At 45.7% G+C, this 17,990-nt stretch overlaps 1 protein-coding gene across 2 annotated transcripts in view; it reads right to left on the bottom strand.

Annotated features, from left to right (window-relative positions):
* The window catches only part of UBASH3B (ubiquitin associated and SH3 domain containing B), a 74,675-nt gene that overhangs the window by 15,473 nt on the left and 41,212 nt on the right, over nt 1–17,990 (bottom strand). Inside the window, exons 2-6 of one of the 2 annotated variants that reach the window (XM_050910949.1) lie at nt 10,767–10,820; nt 9,997–10,183; nt 9,274–9,472; nt 6,887–7,056; nt 4,471–4,679 (exon numbers count right to left, since the gene is read on the bottom strand). In XM_050910949.1, coding sequence (XP_050766906.1) covers nt 4,471–4,679; nt 6,887–7,056; nt 9,274–9,472; nt 9,997–10,183; nt 10,767–10,820 — 819 coding nt within the window. Of the gene's footprint in view, nt 1–4,470; nt 4,680–6,886; nt 7,057–9,273; nt 9,473–9,996; nt 10,184–10,762; nt 10,821–17,990 lie in introns of both variants that reach the window. The other variant, XM_050910950.1, reaches the window with a different exon arrangement.

Genomic DNA, 17,990 nt, shown 5'->3' with positions numbered 1-17,990 from the left:
CTCTTCCCTTTACCTCCAGGAGCTGCTGCACAATTTCTGAGACTTTCTTTCTCTGTAAGCCCTTATTAAAAGGCCATGAATGCTTTACTATCTATTTATAGACACTAGGATTCGCTGCGAATGATGATGAGGCAAAGGCATACTATCTTGCTGGGTCTGGAGGAGAGTCACCAGCCTGTCTTCAGTGGTGTCTCCTTGATGTTGCTGGAAAACAGAAACCGCTGAAGCTATTTCAGCTTAGTCATCTTCTGAGCATAGGTCATTGTTTGGAAGCTTTTCCCAAAGGCTTGTGGTTCCTCTGCTTGGCAAACAGAGACTGAAGGCAGACAACAACATCTGCTGTCTTCTGGATGATGCCTTGCCTTCACTGCTCTGTCAGTGATACTGCTGTGTCCCTGGAGGCAATGTCCTCCCAGTCAGGAAAGGCCCCTTGAAGAACGGAGATGCAGCAGAGGATGGAGAAAGGGTCTCTGTCATGGCACAACAGTACTGGTCCTCAGCTCTGTGTAGGAAAAGACTCCTCTGCCACATCACTCATCATTATCTAGAGGAGAGGGATCCCTGGGGAAAATGAACCAGCCATTGTTGCAGAACGGGAGGAAGACAGAGTGGAAAGAAACCTACTGAGGCCCAAATATAGCTTGAAAAATTAGGGCTGTTTTTCCTCCCCCTGGTACTTGTGCCAAGTCTGATTTCTCAGGCTTATTAAAGGGGCAAGGAATAGCTTCGGCATCTCACGAGGAGCGGAAATAGACTGTGGTGTAATATCTACAGTGCTTCTATCCATTTTGGGGCAGAGGAGGTGACTATTTCTGGCTTTGCTGGTAATGGAAAAGCAGTGCAGGGAACCATCACAAGTTTTAGCTTTTGGGTGGTGCTGGGTCCACAGATGCAAAGATAGAACACTTACTTCTGCCATATGCCTTTACATGCATATGCGGAGAGCCCCATGGTCTTGAACGCTTGGTTTTTGTGGCTTCTGTGGGGCAAGGAAATTCTTGTACCTTCGCTGGGCTTCCCAATTCCTCTGGGCTCCGTGTGCTGAAGGTGGAGAGTTACTGCTTTTGACTTGGTAGCCCACTCATTTTCAGGCACGAAAGGCAACTTAGAAAATACTCTGCAAGCAGTCTGCTGGGGACCTTTTAAGGTAGGTATACATACATATATCTTTAATACTGGATCTGTAGTTTGGATTAATTTCAAGTAGTTTCAGCTCACCAGTAGCTTCTGCTGCTACCAGGAGAGGCTTTCCATCTTGATACCATACAGGGGAAAAAGTATTTTGTTTTTAACATACTTATGGCCAGGTCCTCTCCTAGGCTTAGTCAGAACAGATCTCCTGACATTGATACAAACACAACCAGTTCCTCCCCTAAGGAGAGTCCAGTGCTTGTTTCAGAAAGGTTCTTTTTCACTCGCATACCCTTACTGAGGGGATGGCAAGAATGGGTTACACAGACTTAGGATCTAGGTTGCGTTGTGTGGGATGCTGAAGCAATTTATCTTCAATTATTTTCCAACCTATAGCACTGATCAGAGACCGAATGTTTCTCCTCACTGTTACCAGCAGGCCCAGTCCTTGGCATGAGAAGAAATCATGCAGGGATGTGCCACAGCCAGCAAAGAAATGTAGTTTAGATGTACGGAAAATCCTTGGGGTTTGCAGAATAGAAGTGATACCATTCCTATTTTTAGTAGACAGGGAAAGGATTCAGACCTGGAGTCTCTCAAGACACAACCTGGTTTTGTGGGCAGTAACTCTGCCTTGAAGGCAAAGCCTCTTCTCCCCTATTAAATAGATCATCAAGCTTGTCTTCTTAGTGTGGCAGCCTCTTGGTCTGCAGCTCAGGTACAGACCTTAGTATAGGACAGGGACATCTTTTTGTTGTATGTTTGTACAGTGCTAGCCAGGAAGGTCTGTGTGCCGGGCAGAGCTCTTGAGGCGCTATTTGGATATTAGCCATAAAAACCATGTCCTGCAAAGGCCACAGTTCAGCTACTGCCTCACTCGAGCGGTGCAACAGGGAAACCTTTTTCAGGTGAAATGTGCAGGAACTAGCAATCTAATTTGCTGTATTAAAGATCCGACCAAATATTCCAGAATAGCATTTTGCCTGTCATATCTCTTGCATGGTATATCCAGGGTGCTGCAGCCCAGAGTGAGCTGTATTTTTGTGATGATCTCAATAATGCATGATTTTCACTTGAAGAATGCAGTCTCTTGTGACTAGGAGGGAAAGCTCCATGGCTGTTATTTCTTTCTCTTTCATCCTCTGCAGGGATGAAACAGGACGTGGCTGTGTACACAGAGGCAGCACAAACCAGCCCCCAGGATCACAGCATCGCTTGCCAACAGCAGCCTTGGTCCCAACACCATGAGCTGGGTCCCACCTCCTGCACCGCGGCAGTTCTCCTGCAGTCCCGGTGAGTACTGCCATGCTTACTTTCATGTCTGCGAAATGAACATATCTGTGTGCTGTTCTTCTCTTACCACAAGCATCCTACCGTGAATACCATGGCCTAGATGGCAGTGGGGCTTAGGTTGTCCTTAGCTTGTTATATTGTTTTGACTGCATGACATTCTGTAACCTAATATTCCCTGCGGGAAGCTGTTGTGTAAAATGAGACTGTTTCCGGGTATGTAGTAATGTTTTTGATAAATACTCCATATTGCATGCTCCAATTTGTGATTTACAGTCTTTAGCAGTAATCAGGGAAGGGGCATTTCCTTTCTTTGCTTGCCTGGAGCCAGAGGTGCTGGAGTTACAAAACATTTGGCTTTCCTTTTAGTTGTTGCTGTAATAGTAATTCTTTCCCATGCTACTCCCTAGGCCTCAAAACTCTTCCAAACACTGTAAGAAAAAAAAGCAGAATCCACTAGAGCAGGCTGCTGCAGTGTATGTGGACTTGAGACCATTTTGGCTGGTGCATTTTAGGGGAAGAAAGGATGGTCTTGCTGGATTGCAGATTGGAGGGTCTGGATTAAGTCCTGTCTTCATACAAACACTCTGATTGACTTTGCCCATGTGTCTTGATTTTCATTTCTGTAAGCCCTGGTTACTGGAGGTCTTTTCTTTCCTCATAATGAAAGATGAGTTGGAGTTTGATAGTGACAGACTCAGTATAGGTAGGTTTGTTCTGTTTGGCTAACATATGGATGAAAGCCCTTTATTAGTGGTGTTCATTTCTCAGAGGGCAGGCACGAAAAGAATAGATGGTTGTGACAAGAGGGGTAAATGAGTGATCTCTTGCTATGCTTGTCCCTGCCTGACAGACTTCTGGGTTGGGGAGGACTCAGGGCTAAGCCAGGGCTGGTTTACAGAAGGGCAGTGGTTGGTGGCAGTCACATCTGGAAGCCAGCCTGCAAGCTATGATTGCCCTGTGCCTGCTCTCCATCTGTCATTCACCACGCTCCATGTGTTAAGCCTGAAAAGTCACAGGCAAAGAAAAAACCTGCTTGCCCTTTTTGCTCTTTTTGTTTCCTGCATTTTGCTTGATTTGAGGAGTTGTTGGATCAGTTTCTATTAAGTGCTGAGTTAGGTCAGTTCCTCTGGCTGTCCTTTGCTGACATGGGTTACCGAATGCTTTCCTCTTCTGCTCAGACTCTCTCCCCATAGGTCATGTTTGCCCACTGAAATTTGAAATACAAACTGTCTGGGTTTTGTTTTGTATCTCCATCCCTTCCCTTTGTAACTAACCTGCTCGCTGGTGTGACCGTAACCAAACTGCTGTACCTGCACGGTGCTTAGCAGAGGGGCAGCAGGCAGGAACGTGCCTCTCCCCTCTCCTTGTCATCTTGTGCTCTAAGGTACAGACTACTGCCCATGCTCCAGATTTGTCAAAGGTGTTTGGGTGCTTAGAGATGCAGACAGGCTTGCAGGAGGGCCCAGATCCACCCCTCAAGCACTAGTTTTTTATTGCTGTTTAACTAATTCCCATCAAAATCAAGAGGCATAAGGCATAACCTTATTCAAAATGTGAGGTCTGCATTCTCATTGAAGCCAACAGCAGGCAGGCAACTAACCGCTTCTGAAAATCTTGCTAAGTATCTTAAGAAACATTGCTGATCCCAAGTCCTTTTCCCCAGGGAATTATACACAGAAGATCTCGCTTCCCAAATTAATGCTCAAATTTAAACCTTCCTGATCCGAGTCCCACCACAGAGGTGTCCACACAGCAGTGGCTCTACAGCGGCCATATGCGCCGGCTCCGTTAACCACCAGCAGCGATCCTATGAGTAACAGTTGCTGTAACATCTTAGCTAAATAAATCACATCGTCCTCTAATCCCATGCACAGGGATAGCATCTGCTCTTCCTTTGCTTATGAGATGGGGCTTTGTATGCCAGTACGTCTCCCCCAAGTGACCTTCTCAGCAGCCCTGGGAGACTCTTCACTTACCCAGGTGAAATCACAGCTGCTGAGCCCCCTTTTTACAGCGATGGAAACTGGACTGAGCGGCTTTACCTACCCATGAAACACCCAGGTCCCACATTCATCCGCCTTCGTGATGTAATTTTCAGGCAGTAGCCCAGAACAGCCAGTTGCAAGGGAAATGCCATAAATCCAGCCCTCACTTGTACTGGTTTGTTCCACTGGGGACATGAAAATAAAATCCCCTGGGACCAGCTCCAGTTCATCATCATTCTGGGGGGTGTAAGGATAGATCACTTGCAGAGTCTGGGGGAGAAACAGAAGCACAAATCAAAGAAAGGATTGTTAATGGAAGGGAACCTTTAGCAGAGTGGGGCAGGAGCACTCCCATACCGGACCTTTAACCTTAGTGAGGTGCGAACAGCTCTCCTTGTAATGCATGACTTTGTGCTTTATCCAGGAAAGCTTTACCTTCAGGGAATTCCTGCCACTTCCCACTCTTTGCTGTTGGAAAGCTTTTCTAAGTATTTACTCCTTCTTCCCTCTTTGATTCCAGTCGTGTCTTTGATAACCAGGAGGGAAAGGGGGGGATGATTTTTTAGAGTGAGCAAAAACATGACCGTGTGCTTAAATCTAAGCGCCCTGTTAAAAAAGGAACCAAATTCTTATTGGGACCTGGAATTTACACAGCTCTAGTGGTTAGTGACCATTTTTGGTTTACCTACTCGTGCTTGATCTGAAAGAGCAGTTCTCCTTGTTGCTGTTGCTTTTGAAGACAAGGCAGAGACACTGTCAGGGGGCTAACAGGTTTGACTCTGTGACTCCCTGCTCTCAAAACTGTTCATGAGAACACAGAGCAAAAAGCACAGGTGGTGAGAAGTACTGGGATGTGGCCACATTGTTTTCTTTGTATTTCCTAACATGAACAGGATTAAGTTAAAAAGTGGGGGAAAGATCAGTGAGTGGAATTCTGTAATCTTCTCTTCACTGGAGCATGAGGAATCCACACGTCTTAAATGTCTATCAGTAACTTTCCTTGGAAATGGCTACAGCAGTCCCCCATTTAAAAGGAGAACAAATGTGTTATTGTCCCTGGCCAAGCCTAACTTCTGCAATGGCATCACGCAAAATAAAACCATAATCTGCTGAGCAGCTCTGATCTCCTGATGGTGTCAGCCCATTTGCTCACTAATCCTCCTAGACTATTTGTGGTATCTTCAAAGGAAGATGGAAACTAGTCACTGTCACCTGATACCACAAGGCCAAAACTTTCACACATGGCTGCCTGAAGTTAGATATGCAAAGATGCGAGCTGGTTTTCATCAGCAACTCCCTTTGCAGTCAGTGATAGTGTTGACTACTTGCAGCTTCTAAAGGACAAGATGACTCTTTGGATAGGAAAGGAGGCTGTCACGCATGGGAAGCATGGCCTGGGCTGGGTCAGAGCGCTGTGCACGAGAGACTTCAGCTTTGGCATCTGTTTACTCTGTGGTGTATTGTGTGCTGGACTAAAATAACTTTTTCCCACTCTGCCACAGGTTTTGTGTGTTTGATTCTGGACAATGCACTTTGGTGGGGTTAATCACCCCAACCTCAGGAGTCTAGTTAGCTGCCTGAGCCTGAGCAGGCACCTTCTGGAGGTTCCCTCCTCCAGAAGTTGATTCATCTCATCCTGACGTAGACATCTTAGGTGGGTCAGATGACTCACTTTCTGGAGGTGCCTGTTTCTCTGCACTGAGCCTCAATGCAAAGGGAGCCTCAGACTGGCTCAGACTTAGAGGTCTCACTTGGGGATATTTACAGGGAGGTGAGATGAATCTCATGCGTGGTTCCTCTATGCCCAAGATCCCAATCTACAAATTGGAAATAATATATTTTTTTCTGTATATTGTGTTGGAAAACAACATTATTAAGAAAACTATGTTAAGACACTTAGATACTGCAGTTGTAGAATCCATATGAGTAATTGAAGTATACAGGCCATGAGGGTAAACGTTTCTTACATGATGAAAACTAAATGCTGTGATTAATAATAATGTCAAGTCTGTACAGAAGAAACGGATAGCGGTTAGGTTAAGATAGTGGCCTGGTTCTTGAGAGATCAGACCAGATTACATTGAGCTAACAGGAGAGTCATTGTTGGAATTAATCAATCTAGCAGGACATTGTTCCCACAAGAAGCAAGAAATGAGGTGGGTGAAATAGCAAGTCTAGACAGTATGAGTAAAAAGCAAAAAAAAGGCAAGATGGTCTGTTTGTTAAGATGACTGGTGGGATGTGGGAGATCTATGTTCTGGGTGTCCTTGTGGGACCTGAGGCAAATTCCTTAATGTCTGTATAGTCTGCGCTGTGTATCCTTGCAGCTCCCAGCAGGGGACATGGGAGTCCTCATTCAGCTTGCAGCTTGTGAGCACTCTTGAGCTGCAAATGCCGCTAAAACAGCTGGCAACTCTGCTAGGTCCTCTTTTTTTTTTTTTTTTTTTTTTGGACTGAAACAAGCTCCAAAAATTTACCTCGTGATTAACGAAGCGTATGTCTCGGGAGAATATCGCGGCAACCCAGTCGCAGCCCAGCTTGACATCAATGTTCTGCGCTAACTTCTCCAGCGTGGGCAGGTGGCTGGTCTGGAAGTGATAGGCCAGCGTCACGTGGAGCTGCTTCTTGTGGGGCTCCACGTGAACATCTGCAACAAGAAGATGTCAGTTAACAGCAAGTGACTGTCGAGATTAGCAGCTTTTTGAAGGTCTAAGAGGGTCTATCGCCTCTGAACAGGAACTGGGAGCCAAACTTTTCAAGATAGCTCAAGTGGAACAAATTGTAGGCTAGTTTCTGAAAAGCCTTTGGGGAAGTCAAACATGAGTTCCCTATATATGTTGCACCTTGGATCAAATTATTAGAGACTTGTGGTCTGATTCAGTCCTGAGTCACACCAGGGTGGTAGACAAGGCATCCTTGCCAAACTGCCAAAACTCATTTACATTCAGAAAACAATGGGTTTCTGGATGGTGTGATAATTATTGTAATTTTGAACCCACTGGGTCTTCTGCCAAAAAAGACACTTTTCAGGTAAGGGGTAGCCTTTCTTTCATTAGCAGCTGAGGATCTCTCCAAAATAAGCAAGTTAAAAATCATAATTTTTACTCTCCCTCCTTTGTTCTCTCTCCTACAGTAGCAATTACAAATCTATGGAATTTACAGGTTCATGCAAGTTGATTAAATCTCTTCCCTGGACACTAGTTGGATTACCAGTTTGCCCACTGAGGGTGAGGTATTCCAAAATTGTGGAAACAGACATTGATATGATAATGATTCAAAATGATCCTGCAGGAAAAGAACCTGTATTAGGAAAAGATTCCAGGAAGCAGAAAGGTGAAAAGTATGTGCAATATTGGGACTTTTCCAGTAGATGTGGTAATCATAGGACACATTGTTTGCATGTAATTTATTCTTGCTTATTCAACCAAAAATTGCAATTAAATTTGACTGATTATTCAGGCAAAATTGCAGCTATTCAGAAACTTGGCTCCAAGTGCCAGCCAGGGGTAGCTCTGCAAGCTCATCCATCTTTTTTTTTGATCAGCAAGAAAAAATATGCTCTGGATCTCTGAAAAAGCCCCAGAGACTTTAATGTGATAACTTGACCAAGCTGTGGACTGCAATGCAGCAATCAGCTTCCGCTAAGAAAGAACCAATTTGGTGTGAATTGGAGCAGTCGCAGGGGCAGAAGCTTGCTGGGAGCCATTGATGCTTCCTTCTTCTGGGTCAGTGTTTTTGTGGTAAGAACTGCCCCTTCTGACTGTGTTGGTTTGGAGGGTACGTCTGCACCGTGCATGAGAACACTTGTACCATTCTCACGTGGCTGCAGCAGTCCTTGGACCCGCCTAATGTCTCTGTGCCTGTCGCTGCCTTCCAAAATGTGCATTGTAAAGATAACAGCTGTTTCCTCCCTCTTCTACAGGGAAGAAAAGTTCTAGGTCACTGTCAGGTGAAAGCAATGCATCAGAGGTGTGATGAACCGATGACATGTCTGTATCTCTTCCTCTGAACCAGGGGCAGAGACTTGTAGCTGTTCTGCATGGTGCTATGGGGTGCCAGTCTAGCACAAAGACACCCCAGGGACTCAGAAGTTGCCTTATCCTGATGCACTTAAACTCCAGGATAAGCCTATGATAAGGACTAAACCGGTTGTGTGACTAGTCCAAGCTGAGCGCCACAGCGACGGAGGGTGGGAGGATGAGTCAGGGAGCTATTATAGTGCTCTGATACGGTTCTGACTTCCAAGTTTGGAGGTAATCGGAGGGCACCTGGAGAGCCCATTCAGCAGCGGGGGCCGTTGAAACACGGGGTGCTCTGGTTATCTCCCCCCTCCCGGCTCCTGACAGGTTCTCCCCTCCAGAAGCAGTAGAGGACCAGGCAATGGAGCCAGATGTGTTGGTACTGAGGTTTGAAAAGGTTCCCCCCTAGGCTGCCAGAGCACTTGGGGTCTTCTAACAGAGCCCTGTTTGCATCTCAGAAATGCAGTGAAAAACCGAACACAGCCTTTACATGGCTGAGGAAAGTTTTGTGGCAGTGGCTTGAGGTAGCGAGTGGAGCAGGAAATGCTCAGCCTTGCAGACAGAGCGTCTATCTGAAAGGTTAAGGAACCACCAAATGTCAACTTCCCTTTCAGGAGATAACATTTGAGACTAAGTGTGAGGTGATCTTTCAACTGAAAAAGCACTGAAACCCAAAGCACCCGATGGGTGTTCCTCTTGGGCTCTTAGCGTTCAGGCCACTTTTAAAAATCAGGTATTGGCTTCATAAGCTTCATTTCCTCATGTCATCAAAACCTTGGTTTCTGAACATGCCCAAGCTTTGACCAAGCCACGAGCTCGTTGTAGCTGCCAGCATAGTCACTCACCTGCTTTAGAAGCAGCCTCTGCAGCGAAGTCTGCAGCAAACTTCTTGAGCACCTCAGCACTTTCTTCCTTGACAAAAAGCCCAATGAAGTTTGAGGACGTGTAGAGCTCCAAAGGCAGAGGGGCAGGGAATTTGCATTTCCACCGCATCACGGTGGCCTGCAGAGCTTCAGTGAGAGCATCGACCTTGCTGTCCTCACACTGCCAAAGGAAACGGGACAAGCATTTCTCGGGTGGAGAATCATTCCTTACGCTTGTGCTTAGCTCTCTAGTGCACTCGGTAGAGAAAGGAAAGGCTTGGGTGGGTGGGCGTGAACGGTCTATCTTTGCTATAATGCAGTGAGAAAAAACGCAGGGTGATAGAAAAAGGTATGTTTAGAAATCATCTGCCCCTCCCTTGTCCTCAAAGCAGGATCAGGTATCCCCAAGTAACCTTCCTAACCTCACCGCCCCACCCCCCGTCCATTCTCATGTTAACAATCACTTGAGATTGTGAGAATTTGGTCTTCTGCTGCTGCTCTTCCCTGAAAACAACCTGCTTACAAACCAGTTACCTCCTCAACAAGCCCAGGCATCAGGCCGTTCTGGTAACAACCCCCCCAACTCCCAAGCACAAACCCTTCTGCAGAGACTGAATGAAGCATGTAACGTCTCCAGCCTGAGCCTGGCAAGGGCTGCTCATGAATGCATGCATAAAGGCAACGGAAAGAGGAGCTCTGGTTTACCATGAAGAACTGGCAAAGGGTGATATGTGGGAAAATGTTGTGAGCTTTGTTCTTCCCACAGATCTGCTTTGACTGCTGCCAGAACTCAGACAGCTTCTGAGCCAGGGGGCCAGTGGGGCGCAGGTAGAGGACGTACTCCCGGGGCAGGGTGTCATCGAGGAATGGGTCACCCACATGGGAGAACAGCCTGAGAGGGAGAAAGAACTGTTAGACTGACAGATAAAGACATATATTTTTTCAGCAAAATCAGCTTCCCCTGTCCTCACTCCCTTTCGTTCTCCCTTTATGGAAAAAATCAGCTCTGGCAGGTCGCAGAGAGGTGCACTGTCTCACTTGCAGCCCATTACCACTACTAAGTAATACAGAAAATTGCTTTTTAGTTTCAGACTGAGGCTCTGAAGATCTAACCTGGGTCACTGCTTCTGCCTTTCTGACTTTCGGTGTACAAAACACAGGGAGGAGAGCACTAGAAATTGCTCAACATCTTTGAAAAGGCAGCTCTCAGTTTTCTGTTTAGGTGCTAGGGTGGAGAGAGTAGTGGTTCCTTTCTCTCACCTTTTTTTGCTATTACTCGAGATCACAAACTGCCTCAGGCAAGGCTTGTTTCAGGATTGCTTATTTACAGCACTTAAATAATGTCTCACTAATTTTGCTAGTGCTTTTCAGATAATGCCCCTGTTTAAACATTCCACATTCTAATGGCTAAAATCTTGAACATTAAATTCACTAATTTCTTTTACTCTTTTTAACATTTATTACTTCATACCAACCAGTCGCATGCTGCTTGAACGCTTCTTCCACCTGTCGATGCCAGTGCTTTTTGTCTGAAGAGAGAGCAAAACAAAAAGAATATTTCAGTGACGCTGGGTTATATGGCTATAGTCACATCGATTGCTTGAACCTTGGGTCCTTGCTGGGGAAGGGCTGTAACGGTGTGTTTAGAAACCTGCAGGATACGCCTCCCAGACTGATTCCCTCAGCCCTGGGGCTTTCTTTCGGATGTGCTGCCTGTCAAATCGCCGTACAGAGTTTGAGGGGCACAGTCATGCAACCTGTTCAAAGTATGACGTATGGACCTCTGGGTTTTCCCTGCTTGGCCTGGTGTTCTTCTGGATAGTGAAGCACCGGCTACTGGCATTTAATGACCTCCTTGCTGGTCATTTGCTCAGCATGAAAATCAAAAGGTTTGGGTCTGGAAGTGCAGACGTTGCAATAGCACTGAGGACAAGAAAAATTCAAGTGCCACCAGGGGGCACAAACCAGGGATTTTTCAGGTTACAATGACTTGCCAAATGCTACCTCCCTTCAGCCCTTGCTACGCTGAAAGTGCTCTTTTGCTTATTTCCCTTCAGTATGCTTACAAATCCCTTTTCACTCCAGCTAGGAAGACCCAAGTCTTCCGTTCAGCAAGTTTTCCAGTTGCAGAACAAACCAGCGCAGTGCTTTTTAACTTGTAGACATGCAATAGTGTTTTCCAAATGCTCGACATCAGCATTGAAATGCAGCTGTGGGTCAGCTCAGCTTTGTAACACTAGAGACTGCCAAAATGAGGAATTCACCCAGAATCCAAATGGCATAAATATTTAGCAAAAATTATGAATGAAGGAGGCAGAAAAGGATAGAAACATTAGGGTCGTGGGGCAGAAGTCAGGCCCTCAGTTGGGTGTCAGGAGGCAAATTCCCCATGAATAGGTGATTTCAGAGCTTCCTACTTAAGGGAAGAAGGGCAGTATTGCTCTCGAACAAGTGCTACAGGTGTGGTAGGAAGGAGGCCAAAATGAACGGGATGCTGGTTTAATCTAATTAACCAGCACACACTCGTGCAAAATGGTGTGGGTGGAGAAAGGTCTGAAGAGCAAGAAGCCTTCGCAGAAGGCGACAGTGGGATCTCCAGGCGTCTGTCCCCTGAAGCCAGGGAAGGGATCCTACAGATGGGCAGTGCCAGAAACGGATCTACATCCTGCAGACCCACCGCGCTGCACTGGTAGACAGAGGTGTCTTTCCCAGCATTACCCGACAGGGAATGCATTCAGGCACCAGTGCAGCTCCCACCGAAGGTAAAGCCCCGCTGGCTGCCATTTGGCGTGTGACGCACGAGCAGGGTTACAGCCCAGGGACTGACAAAGGCGACAGCCAGTTGTATTCTCCTGTTGTTAATTTGGCTGAAGCAGCTGCCTCCCTTTTGCTCTGTGGGTTGTACACCATGTCTCAGAGCTGCCTGCTGTTAGCAACAGAAAATCTGACTGAAGACAGGAAAACTTCTAGTTTACACTGGCCGGCCTTGAGTCGTAACCTAATCTTACTAAATATGGTATGTGACAGCTTGATAATAGTGCAAAAGACTTGCTGACATCTTTAAGCTAGAGGGAATGTGCCTGACCAAAGGGACAAGACCAATGTACTATGCACCCTGTGTTATCTGCTGCAAGAAGATACTGCTGGTTGGTTGTAGGAAGTGGATCCAAGTGAGGGAAGAGGGTCGTGACTCCAGTGTCCAACCCGTGGCTCTAGGATTAGGGCAGCTGGGACCATCCAGCATTTCTTGTTTCTCTCCATAGTGCTGTGTAGGATGTTTACTGCGCTTCTGTTGCCCGTTCTGTCTGTAGTGATGACTTTCGAAAGCACTCTGATAACCATGCGGGAATATGCAATGTTACCCACCAGCTCGCAGACATGTGTTGTTGACTCAGCTGTGTTTCAGCTCTGCCCTTGGCTTCCCCACCCCTTGAATATACATATTTTTGTTCATTTTGAGAGTAAGAGGAAGGCAGAAAGATAATGCTGCAAAAAAGGGCTGTGTTGCAAATGTGTGATTATGAAAATACTTCCTCCTGAAGCATTTTGCTGCCCTTATCTGCCAGCATTCATTTGAGATCAGCAGAGTGCTGGTCCAAGCACCTGCCTTCTGGAAGGACGTATCTTGTGCGGTCAACATCACAGTTTGGTCTGTTCTATCTTGCTGACCTTTCCCTAGTCTGGCTCAGTTGCGCTATGCAAAACAGCTACTGCTTTGCTTTGAAAAGCAGTTCAGACAAGAGCAAAGAGCAAAAAGCTCCCCCCTTGCACAGGCTGGGAACCTTTCAGGGAGGCTCCTTCAGCAGAGGAATGTCCAGCTGTCTCAGCTGGCTGGCCGTGGATCTTCCCTACCCTGGTTTCATCATCCATTTCTGTTATGCTGCCTTTGCTGAGTTCACCTCCCCTCTTGCCTGCGTTGTTTATGCTCTTTAAAACACAACTAAAATGTGACTCTCCTAACCATAGATCTTGCCACTGAAGTGTGTCTGTCTGCGTTGCATCCGAGGCAGTGAATTTAAAAAGCCCTTCCAGTAAAGCTCTGGCTTTGAAATGAGCAGTTTCTCCTGTTGCAAAGTGAGGGCAGACAAGCTGGCTCTCACTTGTTATTTACTCTCTCCAGACCCCAGAGCAGATCTCTGAAGGAGTCATGCACAATCTAACAGGACAGACGGTTCTGCCACCCACCCTTGTTGACTTGTTCGCTTAATGAATTGATGTTTCCTTGGAACAAATCGCACAATAGAGCTCTGCTGGAATTGACTGCAGCTCCTTCTCTGCTGCCTTTGTGCTCCTGGGACCCCAAAGGGCGTTCGAAAACATTAGGCTGGGCCCCACACATGTTTGCTCATGCGTGATTTCAAAAGGTGCCTATCTCTTCCATGGGGACAATAAACTCCCTTTTCAATTTCATTTTCAGTGTGAGGAGGAAATACTGCATAAAGCAAACAAAAGCCAAAGTATATTTTTGTCATGGGACCTGACGCTGAGAGACTCTCTTTTTTTTTTTTTTTTTTTTAATTTAGTGCTGGGAATGGTGATGATGACCGATAGCCTCTGGTTAGTCACAAAACAGGGCAGGCACGGCATCCCTCCCAGGTGCCCTCCTCTGTAGCCACCAGCCAGAACCTGGAGAGGACCCATCCTCCAGGTGCTCCAGCTCCCAGGCCCTGTCAAGATCAACTTTTAAAAAGTTGAGTACTCAAAACTAGTCACAGCTATGTTTGGCCACTTACAAAAGTGGCCTGATTTTCACAACTGCTGAGTGCAGTGGGAGCTGGAAGACATATTGGGCTCCTGAGAAAATCAGGTCACTTAATTAGGTGACTAGCTATAGCTTAGGTGCTCAGATTTACTCGTGCTGGGCAGCAAGTGCTGGCTGTAGTATTGTAGTTAGTGGTGAGAAGTGGTTTTGTGATGCAGATGCACCAGAAAGGAAAAACAAGCCAGAAAATAACTTATTTTTCAGAATCTACCAAACCGGCATCGCACAGTAACCATTTCTGGTCATGCAAAAATTGCAGCTGGATTCAGATAGGAGGTGAAAAGCTTTGTGCAGCATTACTAGTCCCTCGAGCCACCCAATTCCTCCATCTCTTAACTTCTGCTGCCTCTGAGATGAAGTACAGGGAAATCATTTAACAATGCACAGCGACACGTAATAGCAATTTTGAACAGACAGCAAGGGAGATGCTATCTCCAACTGCAGGTCTGGAGATGGAGAGTTTAGGGAAGGGGAAAGAAGATCCTAATAGCAGTGTCTTCCAAAAGTACTGCAGGTATTTTAGCCACCACAAAGAATCAGATGTTTTTGATTCTTCAACCTCAAAGGCCTCCCTGTGACACTCTTCAAGGTCAAGTCACAAGGGAAGTCTTCCTCCACTCAATCACTGGTTAAACAGTACCAAAATATTGCTAGGAAGCATCCCAGCTAAACAGTTGACCCCTTAGCCTGAAACATTACAGCAGAACCGGTGTTGCTGCCCTGGCATACATATTAATGTGTAAATGGTGCCCATTTTAACCCCAGCCCACTTAATGGGAGAGCACACAGCTCTGCATGCTACAGAACTTAACTCATTACTGTTGAAGGATTTTGGCTTCCTGTAATTTCAGGGTAGAAAAAAAAGGCAACAGGGGAATGTCAATTCAGCTAGGAAATATATATTAATAAACATAAAGTATAATGGCAAAATCCCGTTTACTTCAGAGGAAATGACTGTAATGGGGAATGTTGCATTAACCATAAAGAGAACCTTCAGTCTCAGAAGCACCACACAGAAATCCTTCCTCTGTAAGTGCTCAGCTTTCTTATTCTAGTCCAGTTTAAAAAAGGAGCGTGTGTATGGCTGCCAATGGTGCCGTAGTGCGCGGGGTAATGAACTGCTATGCGGGAAAGTTAATGCAAACAGCACAAGAGCAAGGGACGGGGGTGAACTATTTTGAGATATTTCTTTATCTGCACCTGCATTGTATTTTATCATTAAAAAGGTATGCAAACTTTGGGGTATTGATGCCCACAGCAGAGATCAGCCGACATGCAAGGCGCTGTGCTGGGGCAGGGAAGATGAGTGTGTTTGTGCATCGTGGCTGTGCAGGGTCCTGAGCCTCCATCACGGCCAGGCTGGGCTGCAGGGGCTGAGATGTTCAAGCCCTCGGAGCTGGCCCTTCAGGCAGATACAGAGCAGAGACCACTGCAGGCAACCTCCTCTCCTCCTCACACGTTCAAATACACCAAGGCTGAGTCACGCAGCTGGTCTGAACCCTTGGGTCCAGAGAGCCTGTTTGTTCTCCAGAAGCAATGTCTAATTCATAGAAAGCTGGCCCCTCTGGCTGCTGCTTAGGACGAAATTTCCCCGTTTCCACTGGCTCTTCCTCTGCTATAATAAGCACAGATTCAAACCCTGCCGTCGGCAGAGCTGACCTCTCTCTGTTTGTAAGAGGGAGCTTGCTCTGCTGCGTGTTGCTGCTCACAGAGGCAGCAGAAAATGCTAGCAGCAGCCTCTACCTCAGATCCACCTACGAGTTGTCTGCCTACGGAGGCACCGAGGGATTTGTGAATGAGCAATGGAAGGATGGAGGCAGCCTGTAAAAGAAAGGGAATGACTAAATCTTCCCTTTCTTTTTGTGCCTCAAGCCTAGACAAACTTCTTATCCACGAACAAAACCCCTTGGAGGCACAAGTAGCCCTGAATCTTTGGCCCATAAAATATTTAGCTGTGTAAATAAAGATTTTTTGGAAACTGCATTAAACATGATGGAAGTACTTGGCTCTCCTCATCATTAGATTCAGTTTGAAGGACTGCCTGACATGATAAGATAGGAATTATAGATCACAGTTTATGCCAAATGAGTTTGAAAGAAGAATGCTGTCAAATAGAACATTTTTCTTAGGATTATAAAATAGACACTTTTATTTTTGCTTGTGTGTGTGTATAAAATATGTATTTATGTAAACATATATTCAAATAGGTATACGTATCTATTTAAAGCTTGACTTTTTTCAGTCTATGTTGGTTTATGGTAAAAGAATAGAAAACAAAATGCTGGCTGGCTCCAGGGAGTGACAAAAAAATAGGCCTTCTCTAGATGTGGCTGCAGTTGCTGTTTGGAGCACGCCTGTCAGGCCAGGTACAGGTCAGAAGCCTAATAGTTAACTCCCCCCTTAGCTTACAAACTCAGTCATGGTGCGGGAGGTCCTGAATTCAAACTCTGCTGTACAGCAATATGTATAGGGAAGCAGTTATAAATTCTTTGCAAACAGTAAAATTCCCAGCTTTTTGTGTGTGTGTGTTTGCTTCCAAATTGCCCATCAAGTGACCTTTACAGACTCCTTAATTTCTGCAGTTTTCATCAATTGTTTATACCATTAACAGTACAATAGTGGAAATGTGTCTGTTTCAGGCTTTCAATAAACAATTGCACAGTGAAGTTTGCAAGCAAAATTTCTGTCCATCTAATGACTTGATTATTTGATGTAGGGAAAGATACCCAAATTCCAAATAACTGACCACGTCTCACGAATTCCTTAGTTGTTCTACGCACAAAAATGGCCACAGTGAGTTGTTCTTTCCAAATGGTTTTCGATGTGGGTTATTCAAATGTGTTCGTCTGAATTCTCGATACGCAGAATTCAGTTGGTCACCAAAAACCGTATGATATCATTTCTGTTCTTATTTGGGTGACCTTACTTCTATAAATAGGGACAGGACGGGAAGATATCACTAGGGATCAAGTTCCTGTTTAGGGCAGGGGGTTGGGTAGGTTCCTTTTCTGCAGTTTGTTAGGAAAAAAAACCAAAAAACCTGGGTGTTTTTGCAAGACAGAAATGACTCTAACATAAGCGCGTGGCAGAAGAATTACTTTTTCTTCCCTTCTCTGAGCTTTGGCTCAATCCTTCAAGCATTACCTTAGCTTATCCTACTGTTGCTTTCCGCGCATGATGGTAGACATAAAGTCCTCCTCACGTTTAACTGAGTGACTCTAATTGCAGCCACATCCTCCACAAAATGCGAGTTCATTGCTATATGCCGAGATCCCCTTAGGAACACGCCGTTGAGTACAACATCCCCAATTTAGGTCAGCGAATGCTGTAAGCAGATCACAGCTATGTAAAGACCTAGGTCTTGCCTGAAATACAGGAACTTTCAGAGGAGTACGGGGAACTGCCTGACTGCACAGTGGCTACGGAGACTGCAAGATTTCAAACTGTGTTATATCCTGTAGGTCGCATAAATATTTATAGAACGTGCCTGACAGCATGATAGGGGCTCGGTAGTTCTCTTCCTCCTCCTTCCTGAGGGGTGGCTGCTTACTCTCAGCTATTGAATACCAAGCTCTGGTAATAGCAAAGAGAGAGAAATGGGAAATGCCATCAGAAGTAAGTTTGGGAAACGTGCTGCTATATATTTCTAGTTTCCATAATTTAAAATGTTAATTTTTTCAAAGGACAGTCCAGCTGGCAAACTGCAGTCTGGCCACATGATGATGATGATGATTATGATTATTTTTATGTGCAAAGAGTGAAGGCCTGGGCGTGTGTCTCTGTTTTATGTGTTTATTTTTTTAAGTTATGTAAGATTTTGGAGGCACATTTTTCCCCCCCCTTCTTTAGCACATGTGCACTAAGTCATTCCCCTAATCCTCTGCTTAGCCGGCTTGTTAAAAGCAAAAGAAGAGGGAAGTACAGACTCATAAAAAGT

The sequence above is a fragment of the Gymnogyps californianus genome, chromosome 25 (assembly GCF_018139145.2).
Source record: "Gymnogyps californianus isolate 813 chromosome 25, ASM1813914v2, whole genome shotgun sequence".
Taxonomy (NCBI): domain Eukaryota; kingdom Metazoa; phylum Chordata; class Aves; order Accipitriformes; family Cathartidae; genus Gymnogyps; species Gymnogyps californianus.
Note: the sequence above shows the minus strand (reverse complement) of the source record. Positions and strands in the feature narration are given on the sequence as shown.